The sequence below is a fragment of the Daphnia carinata genome, chromosome 10, assembly GCF_022539665.2.
Source record: "Daphnia carinata strain CSIRO-1 chromosome 10, CSIRO_AGI_Dcar_HiC_V3, whole genome shotgun sequence".
NCBI classification, from domain to species: domain Eukaryota; kingdom Metazoa; phylum Arthropoda; class Branchiopoda; order Diplostraca; family Daphniidae; genus Daphnia; species Daphnia carinata.
Genome location: NC_081340.1, coordinates 3,276,124 through 3,293,005, shown reverse-complemented (window position 1 = coordinate 3,293,005; position 16,882 = coordinate 3,276,124). Strand labels below are relative to the sequence as shown.

The 16,882-nt window shown below is 40.5% G+C and overlaps 5 protein-coding genes across 7 annotated transcripts in view; 3 read left to right on the top strand and 2 right to left on the bottom strand.

Moving 5' to 3' along the window:
* The window catches only part of LOC130701846 (uncharacterized), a 42,309-nt gene extending 39,840 nt beyond the window's left edge, over positions 1–2,469 (bottom strand). For both annotated transcript variants that reach the window (XM_057523658.2, XM_059497316.1), the window contains exon 1: positions 1,205–2,469. In XM_057523658.2, coding sequence (XP_057379641.1) covers positions 1,205–1,609 — 405 coding nt within the window. In that variant the 5' untranslated portion in view covers positions 1,610–2,469. The remainder of the gene's footprint in view (positions 1–1,204) is intronic.
* Positions 2,470–2,684: 215 nt separating this feature from the next.
* LOC130702794 (mitochondrial outer membrane protein SLC25A46-like) lies at positions 2,685–4,938 on the bottom strand. 2 transcript variants are annotated; one of them, XM_057524413.2, is made up of 9 exons: positions 4,780–4,938; positions 4,538–4,721; positions 4,368–4,483; positions 4,137–4,315; positions 3,996–4,052; positions 3,769–3,914; positions 3,558–3,694; positions 3,348–3,466; positions 2,685–3,275 (listed from the first exon to the last, which is right to left on the bottom strand). In XM_057524413.2, the coding sequence occupies exons 2-9, from the start codon at positions 4,686–4,688 to the stop codon at positions 2,915–2,917; spliced, it is 1,266 nt and encodes a 421-aa protein (XP_057380396.1). In that variant the 5' UTR covers positions 4,689–4,721; positions 4,780–4,938; the 3' UTR covers positions 2,685–2,914. The 2 variants fall into 2 exon arrangements, with proteins under 2 accessions (XP_057380396.1, XP_059353301.1); XM_059497318.1 differs by having other exon boundaries at positions 4,368–4,474; positions 4,538–4,927.
* A 172-nt stretch (positions 4,939–5,110) lies between these two features.
* On the top strand, positions 5,111–8,262 carry LOC130702688 (cullin-2-like). Its single transcript, XM_057524314.2, has 6 exons — positions 5,111–5,747; positions 5,813–5,922; positions 5,985–6,225; positions 6,280–6,526; positions 6,598–7,737; positions 7,816–8,262. Exons 1-6 carry the CDS (start codon positions 5,428–5,430, stop codon positions 8,008–8,010), a joined length of 2,253 nt encoding a protein of 750 aa, XP_057380297.1. The 5' UTR covers positions 5,111–5,427; the 3' UTR covers positions 8,011–8,262.
* A 1,084-nt stretch (positions 8,263–9,346) lies between these two features.
* LOC130702751 (endoplasmic reticulum lectin 1-like) lies at positions 9,347–11,660 on the top strand. Its single transcript, XM_057524371.2, is given in 9 exon segments — positions 9,347–9,661; positions 9,819–9,899; positions 9,970–10,105; positions 10,167–10,292; positions 10,295–10,430; positions 10,493–10,616; positions 10,693–10,983; positions 11,043–11,262; positions 11,327–11,660. Coding segments are annotated over 9 exon segments (1,608 nt in total). The 5' UTR covers positions 9,347–9,424; the 3' UTR covers positions 11,584–11,660.
* Positions 11,661–11,948: 288 nt separating this feature from the next.
* On the top strand, positions 11,949–15,145 carry LOC130702697 (uncharacterized). The gene is made up of 11 exons (XM_057524319.2): positions 11,949–12,098; positions 12,170–12,327; positions 12,406–13,259; positions 13,321–13,523; positions 13,584–13,745; positions 13,828–14,013; positions 14,093–14,167; positions 14,230–14,357; positions 14,432–14,603; positions 14,772–14,876; positions 14,950–15,145. The coding sequence occupies exons 1-11, from the start codon at positions 11,976–11,978 to the stop codon at positions 14,989–14,991; spliced, it is 2,208 nt and encodes a 735-aa protein (XP_057380302.1). The 5' UTR covers positions 11,949–11,975; the 3' UTR covers positions 14,992–15,145.
* The last annotated feature ends 1,737 nt before the right edge of the window (positions 15,146–16,882 follow it).

Genomic DNA, 16,882 nt, shown 5'->3' with positions numbered 1-16,882 from the left:
AAGACTGATCGCCCCCCCCCCCAAAAAAAAAAAACCCAATGCCAAGTTGTCCCTTTTCCAGAAGACTACAAAAATAAAGGAATAAACGGAATTTTTGTGCTGGATTCCGCTAAAGTAAAGACTGAATTATTTGACGAAATAGAAAAGATCATTGTGTTGTACTCGGCAAAAAGCAATAAATCAAGCGTTTGATTGTCAGAGGCTTTCGAATCGCGCAAAAGGCGGGGAAAAGAGAGAAGTGATAACTCAGTGTTATGCGAAAGGAGAAAATAGCTGTGTAACAAGGGGGAAAGAAAGGTGTCGATGCACTGTATAATAGAGCAAAAAAATAAAATCCAAAGAGTACCTGAAGCGATCTATGGCGCCAAGACCGGTCAAAGGCCGGCCGGGTGGGCTCTAACTTTGACTTACTTCATGGTCTATTCGCGGCTTATAGAATCCAGTCTGTTATAGACGTAGTTATTGAAAAGCTTTTACTTCACTTAAAACCGACATTTTTTTTCGGTTCCCCTGGTTTTGCCACACTTTTGTCCACCATACGTAATTTTCCTTACCGACATCTTTGCTGGTTTTCTCCTGTATAGGCTACAGTTGGCTGCAGTTGCGCCCTATTAACTTAATGTTCCGTGGCTAAGAAAATGAATTATACGCTTATAATCGGAAATAGGAAACCAGAGGTATACATTTCACGGGGAATAAAGAAGAACCGCCCAAGCAAACTGCGGCATTTTCCAAAAAGGAAGTGAAAAAGGTGTGTTTCACGTAGTTTAGCCAAACAACATGCACTTTGGCTTTACCTTTGCACGTATTCTACTTAACCTAAAATGTTTCAAAAAGTTTCAAATGTGTGACAAGATTATACAATTATCTACACACAATGAAACGGGAAAAGAATTTAAAGTGCATCAAGTAGGACGGCTGAATATTTCATTAAGCAGATAGCTCTACCGCCATTTGGAATAATGCCAGTAAAGAAAGTGATTTCTATAACTGGTATTTTCCTTTCAAGATACATATCCCGAGGTTTCTGACGGATCAAGCTTTCGCCAAAGAGCGTCCGTAATTCTGACTTAAGTCTTACGCCAAAAGATTGTTGAGATTAAAACTGAAATTGATCGTCTTATCTGCAGCAAATCGATAAAAAAGACTGCGGGATCAATGGCGAAAGAGGCGCATCAACCATTACTGCTGTTGTTGGTATTACCTGGCGGTCGATGGTATCGACCGACGTGAGATTCTGGATGGATTTCGCTGCCCTGACCCGTTGCGGAATTGGCTTCGAGGAGGGAAAGTGCGTTTCATTATGCGAGCGATATTTCCTTTCGACTTCCACATTTCCTGAAGTAAAAACGTAGCAAGAAACATGTCGCTTCATCCTTTTCGTGTTCCACCTTCGTTTAGTTGGGTTTTCGTCCTGCGTTAAACATCTGGCAGGAAGAACGTTGGCCGGCGTAATATCCGCAACACTGCCGTCTGCCTGACTGAGCTTAACTTTGCACAAATCTTTGACACTATGGCGCTGATGATCGAATCGCATTCTGTCCAACCAGTTCCACAACTTTGCAGACTGTCCTGTCTTGAACGTTTCCGCAGTCATTATTTGGTCCATACGGTAAACGCGGAATGCGCGGAGGGAACAATAACGGGGGGCTGAATGTTTATGTTGATGATATGCGTGTAGCGTTGTGCTATCAGAACTGGCGTGCAAGGCTCGTAGAGTTCGAAACTGATGCGATATCGAATCCGATGTAACACTGAAGCGAATCGAAAAATGTGCGTCGCGCAATCCAACGATTCCAATGTTTAATGTAACTGTTCATTGTCCAAGAGCTTGATAGACTGACGAGATTACACTTGACCGAAACAGCTAACTTTTTCAGCAGACTAACGTGGAACGCCCAGAGAGAGAGTTGGATAAGGCATTTTAGTATCCACAGCACGTCGCCAATGAAATTGAATATTCAATTATCGTTCCCAATAAGGTCGAGCAAGGCCAGCGATTCTGTCCCTATGGGTATTAGCTAAGAAAAAACAAAGGGCGGTAGAAAGTTGAAAACAGGTCTTGGTCTCAATTGGAAACACTATATAGGCATCCGCACAGCGTGTGGCACCACCTGGACAGACGAAACGAAAACAAACGGCTTCACTTTGGTCGTCGTCGAAAATGCCGCCAACAAAAACATTTCCTTATGCGCTTCTTCACTTCACTTCAAACATGCGATACGGACGGATGTCGAGTATAATAACAGTTGACACGGCTCAGTAACGTACAAGTTGATTGAGCCGCGGCGTGGCACTGCTTTACTGGACGACGTTCGTTGGAAAACTGCTGGTTAACTTGACCGAAACGGCATGAGACACTGATTCGATACGAGACATGCGCCTTAAGAATCAGACCAACGCGATCTGAAGACTACAGAGCCCAACCGTTGTGATCAGGTACGTGTCACGCAGCTCTCCATGAATAGTCAACGTCTGTTCCCGTTAAACTTTGGTAACTTGAAACTCTTCTCCTCCTTGTACGAACTCCACCTTTTTTTTTTGACAGGTGTTTTACCTCTCTTTACCCTTTGCGCTATCATATTTCAAATCTGTACCTTGCAGCCTCTTTTCTTTCCCCTCTTAGAACCCTTACACTAGTACGTGATTAAGCATACGAAATGACCGGATACAGTAGGCAGCTGTTCATGGAACCTTTTACATTTGCATGGTTGAATCGTTAGTTGATCGTTTTAAAAGGTCTCCGGAAACATAAAACTATCAGAAGGACGACGAAAGTGGCTAAATTCTGATCTCGAGTACAGTATTTTGATTCCAAGTTCACCCTTTTAACAAACTAAATAAACTTTGCCCATCTACTGCACGATGATTGTAAATATTTACAATATTTTAGTTGATTAGACTAGCATAGTTATTACTCATTAAACTGCTGTTGCAGTGGGGTACCTCCCAGAGATGAGGATGAAGACTTGGGACTTCTGTCTTTGCGATCTACTAAGTTGGCCTGATTTCTCGGTGATGTGGGCTGGGCGCTAGTGGATTTAAATAGATCTCCCATGTGGTAAAAGGTGAACAGTGAGCCTTTGATAATGCTAAGCTGGAGGGCGTATTGCAGAAGCAAGGCTCCAAAGCCTTTATACAAACCCCAGCCGCCTTCTTCGCGAGTGATTGTATTCCAGCAGTCGAAGAAGCCATCGTAACGCGTTAGAATTGGTATGACAGATGCACCAGTGTCCAGATTATCAATTATCGTACGCGTCCCTTGAATGTGCAGCCTACACAAACAATTAAAAGACAGTATTACACTAGATATATTTAAGCATTAAAAAAAATAAAAATAAAAGTACCTATGGAGGACTGTCTCAAATGGAAAGAGAAGAACGTCAGCTACCAAAGAACCAGCAAATTTGGAAGACATATCAAGGTCGTTTGCCTCTACAAAACTAACTTCTTTAGAAAGGGCACCCTGCAGTAAATTTTATGCCATCAGTTAAACACATTAAGCTCTGGAGTGGACTGCTATCATTTTTATCAAATGGCTAAAATGTTTAACAAACCTGCTTACGCTGACTTCGTTTTTTAGCGGATGTCATTCCCCAGCGAGTTAACCCAGCCGAAAGGACAGAGATGACGTAGTGAACCGTTCCGCATAAAACGGCTGGACATAAAATGATCCAAATGGGCAAAAGGCGACCTGAGTCATCAATGGTAAGTAGTCTACTTGTTTATCGTTACATATATATGTATATAGATGTTTTTGTTTTTTACCTGTTTGAGGTGCAGACCAACTTAGAAAGCGATAGATTCCTTCTTGAAAAACGTCGAAGATACCCGGTTTTTCACTGGCAATATCAGACTGTACAGTTTCAACGACGCTTGCTGCATAAAAAGGTATCACCACAGCTAGACTAACACTGATGGGCAAGTGACAATACGAATTGTTGTATATATCTGTGCGTTTTCATGGGTATGAAACATGTGTTTTGATACTCTACCTTTTAAGAAGAATGTGATGTCCAATTGCTTTAAGTGAGCTGTGACGATCTATTTCTCTAGAACAGTAATGAACGTTTAATTTTATAGTTCTGAATAAGCTGCCCAGATACTCTAAAACTTTAAACTAATGACAATATTACTTTGGCCATGGTGTTATTTTACTGAGCACATCTTCAACTGCTAATGTAAGACCTTTTACAATAAGAGCACTACCAATTCCTTTCCACAATACTGTCATGCTTTGTCGCTGATGGAGTCTGATGACTACTGGAAACAAGCTGAAAGGTAATGTATGATATTTTCTAGAAAATACATTGACCTAACACTATGTTTAAGACAAGTAATACATAGTAGATATCAAATTTTTTCACCTGGCATTGTCTACGCAAGACTAAAAATGGATGACATAGCAAATTTTCTGCAGCAATCCTCATAATGCCAAAACTGGGATTTGGTATCCTATGGGGGTCTGTCATATCTTGTGGAACTGAGTAAATAGTTATAATTATTTATTTCTTGAAAAGAAAAGATTTCAAAATACCATTTCTATATTTTGGTGAAGCAATTAATTTGCTTTCCCAGTGTTGTATGCTTCCATCGATATCAGCAGAAGCAGCAGAATCAGACTTCTTTATCCAAAAGGGAGAGTTTTCTAAGCTGTAATAGAATGAATAATCTTCAGTCCCAGCCATACCAATCCGCCTTTCCGCCTAATTTGAGTTAAACTGAAATGGAAAACTAGGTTCAACAGATGCAAATGTGGGCAGATATGGTTAGCAATACAGTTTGTTTTCCAGATTTGATTGTTAACAGCTTCTTTTCAAATAACACAGTAGTTAACTCTAACATATAGGCACTCAAGTGAACATCAGAGCCCGGTTCTGTAGCCAATGTAGAACTCCTCATGCGCATCAAAATAGAGAAGCTAACTAGCCAAGATGGTAATGATCTGCTATTACAATAAAGCAGACGAAAACAAATAGGCAAAAGGTTTAGGTAATCACAGTTAAAGTGCCATCTAATGTCTTTTCTAGAAGCTCTCGTGTTATCGTTGTCCTTTCCCATGCCCTTTCGCGATTACAACTGAAAGGAAAACCAAAAACAGGAATAGCAGACGAACCTGCATCGTTATACAGTCGCCAAGTCGAATCTAATCTACACAACGAAACAAAGTTACTCTTTTAGAACGCAAAGCTCTGTTAAGATCTTGGGGTCAGGACCAACATCTGTAAAACTCCGAAACTATAGTTGCCCACCATACTGATAGAATAACAACAACCTTAGGCGGGTTTGACGATTTTCAGTGGAATTTTTGTGGACTCCAGATCAGAATACAGTTTGGTTTATCACATTAAAATCTAGAATTGGGTAGAAAATATTTTGAATAACTTTATGACCCACATTTTTGAACATTGATCTAATTGGTATAAAATGTCTCTTAAACCAAAACGGGTAGATTTTGTCACTACTTGGGCTGATTTAAAGGAGACAGTGAAAGGTGTTGTTACCCTGGGAAATGTACCTCATACTGTTTGGTACAATAGATTCAGCGATGTATACTCACTTTGTGTTGCCTACCCAGAACCCCTAGCTGAAAAGTTGTATCAGGAAACTAAAAAGTTTTTAGAGGAACATGTTAAATCCCTTCTAACCCAAGTTAATTGCAGCAGTGAAGAACAGCTCCTTACTGTTTACTACAATCTTTGGCAACAGTACAGTCAAGGAATGGATTATTTGCACAAACTTTACTCGTAAGCTTTGGAAATTTTTCATGTAACAAAAATGTTTGAGTTTTAATCAGTAGCTGATTTAACAGGTATCTCAACACCCAACATATTAAAAAACAGAAAGCAACTGATGCAGAGCTTCTTTATGGGACACTGTCTTATGAATCCCCTGAACAAATGAAAGAAATAGGAGAACTAGGTAATTACACATTTCAATCTTTTCCATTTTGAACCTTTGAATACAGTGAATTATGTTTTAAGGTTTGGACTTGTGGAAAAAGCACATGATAGAGCCATTGAAAGGTGACCTGCTGAGATTGCTTTTGGGAGCAATACATTGTGACCGTACAGGCCAATCACTGTATAATGAAAAATCGTCGACAATTCAGGGAGTCATTCAGTCATTGGTTTCCGTTGAGGAGTACAAAAAGAAGAATACGCTCGAGTTGTACGAGACAGTTTTTGAAAGCCCTTTTTTAGAAGCAACCGGGGAATATTATAGGTAATCAACGCTTTCAGTTCTGAAGTGCTCGTCCTAATGATAAATCGAAAATAGGCAAGAAGCTAGTCGCTTACTGCAAGAATGCACAATTTCGTTGTATATGGAGAAAGTTTTGCAGCGTCGAGATGAAGAGGATCTACGTAGCCGTAAATTTTTGCATCCAAGTTCTTACGGTAAAGTCCGAAGCGAATGCGAGCAGAGAATGGTAGCTGATCACTTAGCGGCTATTCACAACGAGTGTCCGACAATGGTACAACAAGAGCTTCAGCAAGATCTTCGCAATGCATTCGCGTTGCTCAAGGTAAAAAAAAAAAAATTCTACTATTATCTCTTCATAATGAATCTGTTTACTTGTTTAAAATATGTATGTAGTCTATTCCGGGAGGATTGACTGTTCTAGTGTCACATGTGATGGAGCACATAAAGCAACAAGGGTTGCGAGCAGTTGCTAACCTTTCAGGAGATAATATTGCTGCTCAGTTCGTAGAGGGCATGTTGGGCGTGCATTCCAAGTACAAGGAGATGACCCACGTTGTTTTTGCTAATGATCAGCAGTTTAGCAGTGCTCTTGATATGGCGTGTGCATCGGTCGTAAATCACCGTCTTAATACCAAGCAGCCTTGCAAATCTCCCGAATTACTTGCTAAATATTGCGATTCTCTCCTGAAAAAGTCTACGAAAGGCGGTAGTGACACTGAAGTTGACGACAAGTTAGCTCAGTGCATTACTGTCTTCAAGTACATCGACGACAAAGATGTTTTCCAAAAATTTTATGCACGAATGCTGGCCAAACGACTGATTCACCAACAGAGTCAAAGCATGGACGCAGAAGAGGCCATGATCAACCGACTGAAACAAGCTTGTGGTTACGAGTTTACCAATAAGCTTCATCGCATGTTTACAGACATGTCCGTCTCCTCCGACTTGAATAACAAGTTCAGCAGTTACCTGCAAAACAAAGATCGAATTGAATTAGGCCTCAATTTCTCGATCTATGTTTTACAAGCTGGTGCCTGGCCTCTGGGTCAGAGCTGTCCGACTGATTTTGCCGTGCCGCAAGAGTTAGAGAAATCTGTCCAACGTTTCGAAGACTTTTATCGTGAGCAATTCAATGGTCGCAAGTTAGCATGGCTGCACCACATGAGTCAAGGAGAACTGAAATTGAACTACCTAAAAAAGCCCTACATCATCACCATGCAAACCTTTCAAATGGCCATGCTTCTCATGTTTGAAAACACTGACTCGATGACGTGCCAGGAATTGATGGACGCCACAAAGCTAAACTCGGATCACTTCCAGAAGTACGTTCAGAGCTTAGTCGAATCGAAGCTTCTAGCCGTCTCTGGTGGAACTAACGAAATGTTCGAACCTTCTACCGTCATTACACTTAACATGGATTACAGCAACAAACGAACCAAGTTCCGCATTACGGCCGCCGTTCAAAAGGAGACCGTGCAAGAAACAGAACAAACTCACTCTTCCGTAGACGAGGACAGAAAGCTTTATTTACAGGTAAAGAAACAAAAAATTAATAGATTTATGACCCACAACTAACTCATTCATATATTTTAATTATTTTACTTTTTATAGGCAACAATTGTTCGCATTATGAAGTCCAGAAAGATACTACGACATAACGTTCTGATCCAGGAAGTGTTGAGCCAATCGAAAGCCCGATTCGCTCCTTCTATAAGTTTGATTAAAAAGTGCGTCGAGACTTTGATTGACAAGCAGTACTTGGAACGGACTCCTAATTCGACGGACGAATATAGCTATGTAGCATAGGTATATTGTATTGTGGGTATTCGCAATATCACGTTGAAAATTTCTATATTTCGGAAATTATGGAGTATAAATCGAAGTAGACAAACTGGCAAATACTGTGTTGGGCCTTTTGGATAATCTCATATTGTAAATGAATAACTTCTTTTTGGTATTTTTCATTCAGTTGTTCTGCTGTGCACGTAGAAAACTTATCTTCATTTTGAACACCGTTTAAAGTGCAGTATTAGAAACACAATATACAAGGATAACGTATGGCTGTTAATTTTAATGAAATAGCCGCTCTACTGTACCCCCAACTGGTATTAGGCACAGTAAGGCACAGAGGATCACATATCCCGATGATTAGCTGCCTGCATCCATGAACCGTCTTTCAGGCCATGGGGAGAACTTACGAACAACCTACGTTCTACGATCACCTCTTCTCTACCTCAGTTTTTGGGTCGATCTTTAACGTGTAGTGAACGGTACTACAGATCGATGTGAAACGTCTGTATACGTGTCGTGAGTGGTGTGTGTATGTGTGTGTATGTGTTTTTCTTCTGCCAATTTAACCCCTTTATAGTAGGCATGGCTCTACTTTCTTCTTTCTTCGTCTTCTTTCTTGATGTCCGAAGCGATGTATGTAGAATCTTGCGTAATTCTATGAGATGAATGTTGCGAATCCGAAGTGATGATTGATGTCTTGAATGATGTCTTGGGGTGGGTGGAAGGGGAGGGTGGAGGGAAGGGACGGCTTGGCGGTGGCGGGACTTGAACCCGGGGACTACAGGTTACAAAGCGTGGGTGATAACCACTGTGCCAGGACCGCAAATCTCGACCAAATTTTGCTTTGGGTGTCTTTCGTTCAAATAGGCAGCTCATGTATGTAGTAAGTGGTTGAAATATGGGGCTGTGGCATAGTTTGCACCTGCCATACTGATATCACGGGTTCGAATCTTTGTTGTTATGCTATTTAAATATTTTTTTTTTTTTGTAAAAAAGATATTTAGTCAATATTATTTTGCAAGGCACCCACAGGTAGCTGTCAGATTGTCCGCGCCAAAAGGATGCCTCATCCAATAGCTATGCTCCACGCCACCCTTCCAACAACCTTGCATTACTGATGGTAGAAAACATGACGTGATACACTGTTTATCATTATTTTTTATACCGAATTCGAGAAAACCGATGGAATGAGTGATTAAAGTAATTGTTGAGAATTTGGATATTTATGGTTTAAATACGACGATTGCGAAGCAATCGATTACTACTTACCTTTCCGCCATCTACCGTCCTGTAAAGAAAATCCAATTTGAAGCAGACAATCGATTACCCAATTTGGACAGTATACTGCCAGTATAAATAAAAATCGCCGTATTTTTTTTTTGCTGAGGTGTCCGTGATATTTCATTTCCTTGGTTAATGTTATGCAAAGATGTACCATCAATTTGGAAAATGTTTACTGTTGTTTTTAATTTGTGGAAGTTTGGCGTTGGAAAGTGATTTGAGCTATCTAAAAGCTTTTGATGATTCTATAATCTACCGTTTGGCATGGGAAAAAGAAAACGAAAATTTGTTACAAGAAGCCGAGAGTCTTCCAACAGTGACAATGGTTACTGCAAGAAAGGAAAAATATGTTTGCAGTATTCCTAAAATGTTGGAAACAAAAGAAGTAAGTTCACTTTACCTGAGGCATTTTTAAAAACATTCTTGTATTTTGATTAAAACAACAACCACAATAGCAGCAAACTGTTTTTCCTCTCAAAATCATCTTTTATCCTCTTTTAATTGCCTTAATTGTGTTGGAAATTCTTTAAATAATTCTGAAGGAAGAGATACCAATCTATGAAGGACCAAATCCGTTGCAATTATTAGCACCCCTGTTTACGCAGATGTCATGCTCATACAGGGTAAATTTCTTGTCATAATCAAGATTTCTTTGCATTTGTAATAAATTATTTATTTTAAATTAACTATTAGCTGGAAAGTTTCTGGACATATGAGCTCTGCCATGGAAGGTATATAAGGCAATATCATGAAGAGAGGGATGGAAAAAAAGTTAAACTGCAGGAGTATTACCTGGGCAAGTTTGACAAAGAAAAGATGGATCGCCAAAGTAAAAATTTGCAATGAATCTCTTTCTGACTATAAATAATTGTGTTAATTTCTTGTTTTAGGCGCTGAGATCGATGCAGAGATAAAAAATGGAGAAAGGCAAGAAGTACCAGTGAGAAAAATAGAAGGACTCTCGTTGCCGTATTTGCTTGTCACCATGGACAGTGGGACACTTTGCGATCTTAACGGAAACCACGCATGACGCGTGTTTACTACGTCTGCTATCCAGCAGGCAAACATGAAATTTTTTCTTTAGAAGAGGCATCAAGTTGTGAGTATGAAATTGTGGTACTGACACCACACCTCTGTCAGCATCCAGATTATAGGTAAAAGATCAAAGGCCAACTGTAATTGCTCGTTTATTTTAATTTTATCTTTCTTGTTATAGAGCCAAAGAAACTGAAGAAAATAAAATCAATTGTTGGGCAGTAGAAGGTTCCCCGAAAAAGCCTTCGTCTCTGCTTGAAATAGAAGCCGAAAGCCTGATGATGCAGCAACAACAGAATCTGCTGGTATGAACAACTGTGTATTAAGGCAAGTTTATTTACTTTACTCATCTAGTCAATTGCTTTACATTTCCGCGTTTAGGATTCATTAGGACTGTCGGATTCCAAATTCAAAGTTGAATTCCGTCAAGTGGAAGATGCCACTGGGCAAGGCCAAAAGCAAACAGTGGCTTTTATTACTCCTTCTGGTGGCGGAACTAGTGGCCGAATTGGTAATAATAAGGAATTTAGTTCAGATCAACAAAGCTCAGGAACTTCGAAAGATGGTGACACTGGCCCACGTCTACAGCCGCCACCAACTCTTCCTCCGCAACCCGTATTTGATCCTAAATTAGTCGAGGATTTCCTAGCCGGAGAGTATTGCCTTAATGGGGTAAGTAAAGATTCACTTCTATAGGACTCGATCAGTTACACGTGAACTCTTGAACGTAGGGTACAGGATGGTGGAAGTACGAGTTTTGTTATGGAAAACGAGTCGATCAGTATCACGAGGAAAAAGATGGTTCGAGGACTTCTATTCGTCTAGGTGTGTTCAATAAAGAGAAACACCTTGCCTGGTTGGATGAAAACCCATCCAAACGCCCGAAAGCGGTAACTGGAAGGAAGCAAGTGTCGCACATGTACAGCGACGGAGGTTATTGTGAAATGACAGGTACATCTATTCGGAAATGATTTGCAAAGCACATTGTGATATCCCTCTAATGTGTTTAATGCAGATTCTCGCAGACGAGTAGAAGTCAAGCTCAAATGCAAAGAGATTTCTCAATCGGAAAATCAACAGCAGTCGTTTAGTCACTCGATGAATGCCGTATCACTCTACCTATTGGAACCACAACCTTGCGAATACGTTCTAGGAGTTGAAGCCCCGTTTCTTTGCCCGTTAATCGAAGCCGCTGACGTCAATGGACTTATTCATTTAGATGACGTAAAAATAGAAAACACTGGCAAAACTACTTTGCCAGAAAATCAATAAATACGTGTGTTGATACTTGAGGGGAAAAACTTCGTACCGTTTGAAAAAAAAATACACATTCCATGAATGGTACCAAATCTCCTTCCTTAACTTTTTAATGTTATCTGTAGGTTATACAGTAGTTCACATTAAGGTTGGTGAAGAAACGGTATCAGTGTTTACAATGGCAGGAGTGAGACCAGTTAATACCTTACCAAGTGATAGTAGGTGTTCTAATCAAAGCCAAGATGAGGAAACAAAAACTTCTAGACGACGTTCGAACGTCCTTATCTTTCCAACTTGTTGTATACTACATTATCTTTTTTACCCTATCAAAACCTGGGGGAAACTTTTAGTTGCTTCGTTCTTAATAGTCACAATTGGTTAATGACTGCTTAGTTTGCACGTAGACAATGTCCGGGACGGGAAATAAAAGTCTTTTCGAGTGTTACGTGTGCTATTCCTTCTATAACAATGATTACCGCAAACCAAAGTACCTCAAGTGTCATCACACTGTCTGCCTTGATTGTATTTACGTAAGTATTTGATTGAATTTCTAATAGCTTCCACAGTTTCACCAGTACTGGTACTTTGTTTTCATGAACAGAAAACTACGGAATCCTCGCCGTTGGGAGTAAAATGTCCTTTCTGCCGTGAATGGACAGAACTCGAGTCAACGGACGTCAACAAAGCTCTGCGAACCAATCAAGACATTCTTGACTTCATGGAAATATGGTTATTTAAATTGACGAATAACGTTGACAGGTAAAACAAAATGTTATGCTAGATTTCTGTTTTTCATTGGTTACTTCCATTTTCCCCCTTCCATTTCATATTACGCAGCCCTTCCCTCGGTCGTGATAGGGACACCGATTACAATCCAGCAATCACACCCACAAAACTGCGGTGGTGTTGCCCATGCCAACAGTTGGCTTTGAACACTTGCCAAGATAATAGTCACAGGACTTTAATTATTTCGCCTGCCGTTTTGAAATTAGCTCAGGAAGCCATGTCACAGGGCCGGCAATCGCAAGCCAATTGGGAAGAGGCAATCACAAAAAGAGGCAATTTGAAAGCCATAGTCACGTCGATACAATCATCACTGAATCGTTTGAAAGACAGTGTTGACACACTAGTCGAAGAGAACGAACGGGCGTTAGCCGCTCTGCGTGCTTGTTTCGAAGATGTGACGCAATCCGTTAACGCGTTTGACCCTTCGGCCCCTAATGTTGATTTGAAGGGATTCGTTATCCAATCTGAGCACGATTTAACAATTGCAACAGACAGCTTGGAAAAATGGTCTTCTTTTGACGGGGCCCATGTCTCAGTTGCTTTGGAATCACCTCATCCATGGTTAATGAACGCATACACTATCCTTGATGGTGTCATTTCTTGGGTGGAGAACACTTCGAATGTAGTTAAGAAGGAAGACGGGAAAATGCCAGAATCCGAGATAGATTTTAATGCTTTTCTGTTAGACGCTCGGCGATTGATTGGCTTTCTAGTAGCCTCCGTCCCTAACAGCTCAGTTCCAAACGTACGCCGCGGCAAGGCACAGAGAAAACCGAAAAGATCTTCGAACCCGCTACCGTCGGCAAGACCAATAAACCTTTCATTGTCTTCTCATACACCTCATCGAGCTAATGCACCACCTCTAAGAAAGGTGTTGTCGGAGCCCACTTATCCGCCATCAAAAGGTAAGCTAAACACACTGATTGTTTAGCGGAAGAATAAGCAATTTCAAATGCATGTCTGTAGGACACTGGACAGAATATATTTCCACCTGTGCCTGGAATCCAACAGAAAGCGTCTTGGCTTCAACTGGGAAAAACGGATCCGCTGCTCTAAGTTTTGACCCGGACTTCAATCATTTAACACCACTTTCGTTCGAAGGAATACAGAACGTAGGAAGCAATCAACCTTTAGAAAAGGGCGGTGGTATCCATCGTTTGGCTTGGAATGTAACGTTCAATAAATTCAAACTGTTTGCCTAAATTAATTTTGATGATAATGATGAATAGCCTAAAGGCACGCAACTGGTCACTGGATCGAAAGATGGTTGGATTTCTTTTTGGACGTTGAGTGGAACAAGCCTCTATCAACAAAAGCAGCACAACCAAGAGATAATGGCAATGACTTGGAATCCCGAAGGAAAATTGCTGGCCACGGCTGGTCGGAACACGGTGATAACGCAATTAAGCTATTTATCACTAAGCATGGCAAGAGAAAGAAGAAAGCAAATAATAAACGTTTTTGTATATTCAGGTCATTAAAATCTGGAATGCTATAGGCCAGAATGCAGTTCAGAGTTTTACGTATCACAGCAACGCCGTTTGCGATATTCAATGGCAGTCCGAGAACACGTTCGCCTCGTGTGATATAAGCGGCAAAATGTTCTTTGGCGACATTAGGTTAGTTAACAAGCCTCAGTTTGCCTACACGGGGCACAAGGTGATTATGAACGACAGAAATTTAATAATAAATCATTAAAGTTAAGTTGTCCTATGGTTAAAAAAATTGTTTTTCCTAGGATTGGGTCAAATGTTTGCACTGGGATCCAGAGCATTTCCTATTGGCTTCGTGTTCGGTTGACACTACTGTAAAAGTGAGTACTGTTTACGTTTTTTGGCAAAAGAATGAAGTCCAATTTAATTATTCTTTCCGAAGATTTGGACACCGTTAGTGCCACCTTTTTTGCAAGAATACACAGGTCACTCAAAATCAGTGAACGCAGTTGAATGGAGCCCCACCGGGCCGGGATCATTGTATCCCAATGCTAATCGCTACCTTGCCAGGTATATTAATTGCTTAGCATGTGTTATTATTTATGTCGGATTTATTTTTCTAAATTATTGAAAAAAAAAAACAGCTGTTCCGATGATCAAACGGCTCAGATTTTGGACGTGAGCAAACACGCGGTGGTGCACAAACTGGAAACCAAGACGAAACCATCCAGAATGACGTGTCTTTCTTTCTCGTGTGATGGTAAACTCCTCGCAACAGGCAACGAGAACGGTGTCGTTGAAATATGGAACGCCCATGTGAGTTTCTTTTAGTGTTAGTCCCATTCCAGTGACGAACTGGTTTTGTAATTACCGCAGTGTTTCATCCTCAGCGGTAAATCATGGAACCAAGGAAAACGTGTTACTCCATACCTTTTAAGTACTGAACATACAAAAAGTCATTTAAATCTATCCTTGTTCTTCTAGAATGGCCGTGTTGTTCACACGTTCGCCGATTTTGGATCGAGTATCAACAAAATTGCGTGGCAGAAGGACGGAACAAAATTGGCTATCGCCATACAAGACAAACCTGTAAGTTACTTTTCCCTTTTTTCTTTTCATTCGTGTTTTAAAAATAAACTCTTCTTTTTTTGTTTATTCAAAGTGCGGAATCGTAGACATCAAGAATAACAAGCAAAACAAATAATTTTAAAGCGAGACGCCCGAAGTGGAGGGTCCTTTATGGTTGCTGAACATACAGCCTAGTGCTATTTCATTTATTACGTTCGTTTCTAAACACGATGGCTTTGTTAGTTTATAGCATTTTTCTTTGTTCTTATTTAGATCGGCATCGAAAGAATAAAACAGTTGACACAGCTAATTGATTTCTCCGTTGTGTTATCCTCTAATTTTTGTGCTCCCACATGATTGAATTATTGACTTTCACTGCTGTCATCATTACACGCGCATTTCCGTACCATGACGAACGTATTGGTATGTGCCAATGAAGTTGCTTGTTTATCTTTCACGCAAAGGACATACGCGTTGGTATGATACGATTCAGGTCTGTATCGCTAATCTTTCATTTCCATCGTAACCTTAAGCAGCCAATTACCAATGCAGCACGAGTCGGCAAAGCTTAAGAATCAGCTTCCGCTTGATTTCCGGTGTGACCTTTGCTTTAGTCCTCTCAAGTGAATAATATCCGGTGTTTTTCCATCTATCTGCATAATCTGATATCCGGACATTATTGTTCCTCTTCATTCATCAAGAGCCCGCATTACAACAAAACACGACCTCTTCCGCCCTTGTCATCTCGTGCCACCGGACGTCCTGACGCGTCTTCTTTTTTCACTACATTAAAAACTATATCAAGGTTTGTCACGTTCTAAAAATCTATTCCATAAAAGCAAGCTATTTTTTTTCTTTATCTTGGTTTGTTGATTCCATAAATAGTGTGAAAACTAGGCACGTCACACACAGAAAAAGGTAGAATTCATATTTAATAAAAAAAAGGAGATCGACGATCGTTTGACATGCCAAAAAATGTACCAAAATAATTGCTACCCAAACCGACGCCTCTACTCGTTATGTGTACACCCTCAAGTAACGAGTACCGACTTGCCTATGTATATATTCCTCAGGGCAATGCGATGATGACGCTGTAACGCAACTCCGCTTACATGGCACAATTTTCGTTCGGACGACTTTGTTTTAACTCCCCAAAGCGCCGATCATTATACCCGTTGAAAGAGGGAGGAAAAATATTTCTAGACATTCGGAACCCTCGCTTCTTTTTTAATGCATCTCACTTTTCACTCGTTGATTAGCACGACAGTAAATAAAAAAACTGTCACCTGGAACGATAACGAGCTCGTATCTATGATGAGTGGCTGTGGCGTTCGTCATTCGATCAAAGTTCCCCACTCCGCCAATCCCATATTATTGCGTGCGTAACTGAAATGAAACCAAAAGCCGGGGACGTTGGTTTTGATGATGTTATCGGATAATGACTCTCCCTAGCAAATATCCCAAGTGATTTCAACCAAATCACGTTTGAAAGGAGAAACAGATTCAAGTCCGACTCTATAAAAACTTCCCACTAGTTCTACTTTCTACTTCTTCTGCGATGGGGGAAGAGAAAAATTTAGAGTCGTGCGAAAAAGCAAGTGCTCCAGTGAGCAGCCGAGAATTCGATCCCTTGTCCCCCTTTTTTTTTTCACTGTTTCTCAAACGCACTGGCCGATTCGTTTTTCTTTTAACGAAGAATACAGACACACAGTTTGTTTTCTTCGAACGAGGTGTTGACAGTTATCGCGGCTGAGACTTTGTGCGCACCCGTCGCACTCAGCGGAATTGTGGTATGCGTCGAATAGGCAGTGGATCATCAAAACAATCCCACGATGGATGGAATGCAGCGCATTTTCGTAAACAAACAATCTCTTTAACAAAATAGAAGGATCTGCCAAGAGCGCCAATTCCTTTCGCTGTTATAGTTTATGTATCTGTTTGGAGGCCAACTATCCTGGCTTATTCTTTTCGTTTCACTAAACAATAACTCTGCGTGCCTTTTCCTTCAAGTGTTTCTTCAACCTTTG

What these genes read in the sequence shown, in the direction of transcription:
- LOC130702794 (XM_057524413.2), bottom strand. Translation starts at nt 4,688, where the DNA reads ATGGCTGGGACTGAAGATTATTCATTCTATTACAGCTTAGAAAACTCT. An exon ending in CATCACATTCTTCTTAAAAG is followed by an intron (nt 3,915 to 3,995) that starts GTAGAGTATCAA and finishes CTTGCCCATCAG; the next exon opens with TGTTAGTCTAGCTGTGGTGA. An exon ending in AACGAAGTCAGCGTAAGCAG is followed by an intron (nt 3,467 to 3,557) that starts GTTTGTTAAACA and finishes AATTTACTGCAG; the next exon opens with GGTGCCCTTTCTAAAGAAGT.
- LOC130702688 (XM_057524314.2), top strand. Translation starts at nt 5,428, where the DNA reads ATGTCTCTTAAACCAAAACGGGTAGATTTTGTCACTACTTGGGCTGAT. An exon ending in ATGCATTCGCGTTGCTCAAG is followed by an intron (nt 6,527 to 6,597) that starts GTAAAAAAAAAA and finishes ATATGTATGTAG; the next exon opens with TCTATTCCGGGAGGATTGAC. An exon ending in ACAGAAAGCTTTATTTACAG is followed by an intron (nt 7,738 to 7,815) that starts GTAAAGAAACAA and finishes TACTTTTTATAG; the next exon opens with GCAACAATTGTTCGCATTAT.
- LOC130702697 (XM_057524319.2), top strand. Translation starts at nt 11,976, where the DNA reads ATGTCCGGGACGGGAAATAAAAGTCTTTTCGAGTGTTACGTGTGCTAT. An exon ending in TCTGCCTTGATTGTATTTAC is followed by an intron (nt 12,099 to 12,169) that starts GTAAGTATTTGA and finishes TTTCATGAACAG; the next exon opens with AAAACTACGGAATCCTCGCC. An exon ending in CGGTTGACACTACTGTAAAA is followed by an intron (nt 14,168 to 14,229) that starts GTGAGTACTGTT and finishes TTCTTTCCGAAG; the next exon opens with ATTTGGACACCGTTAGTGCC.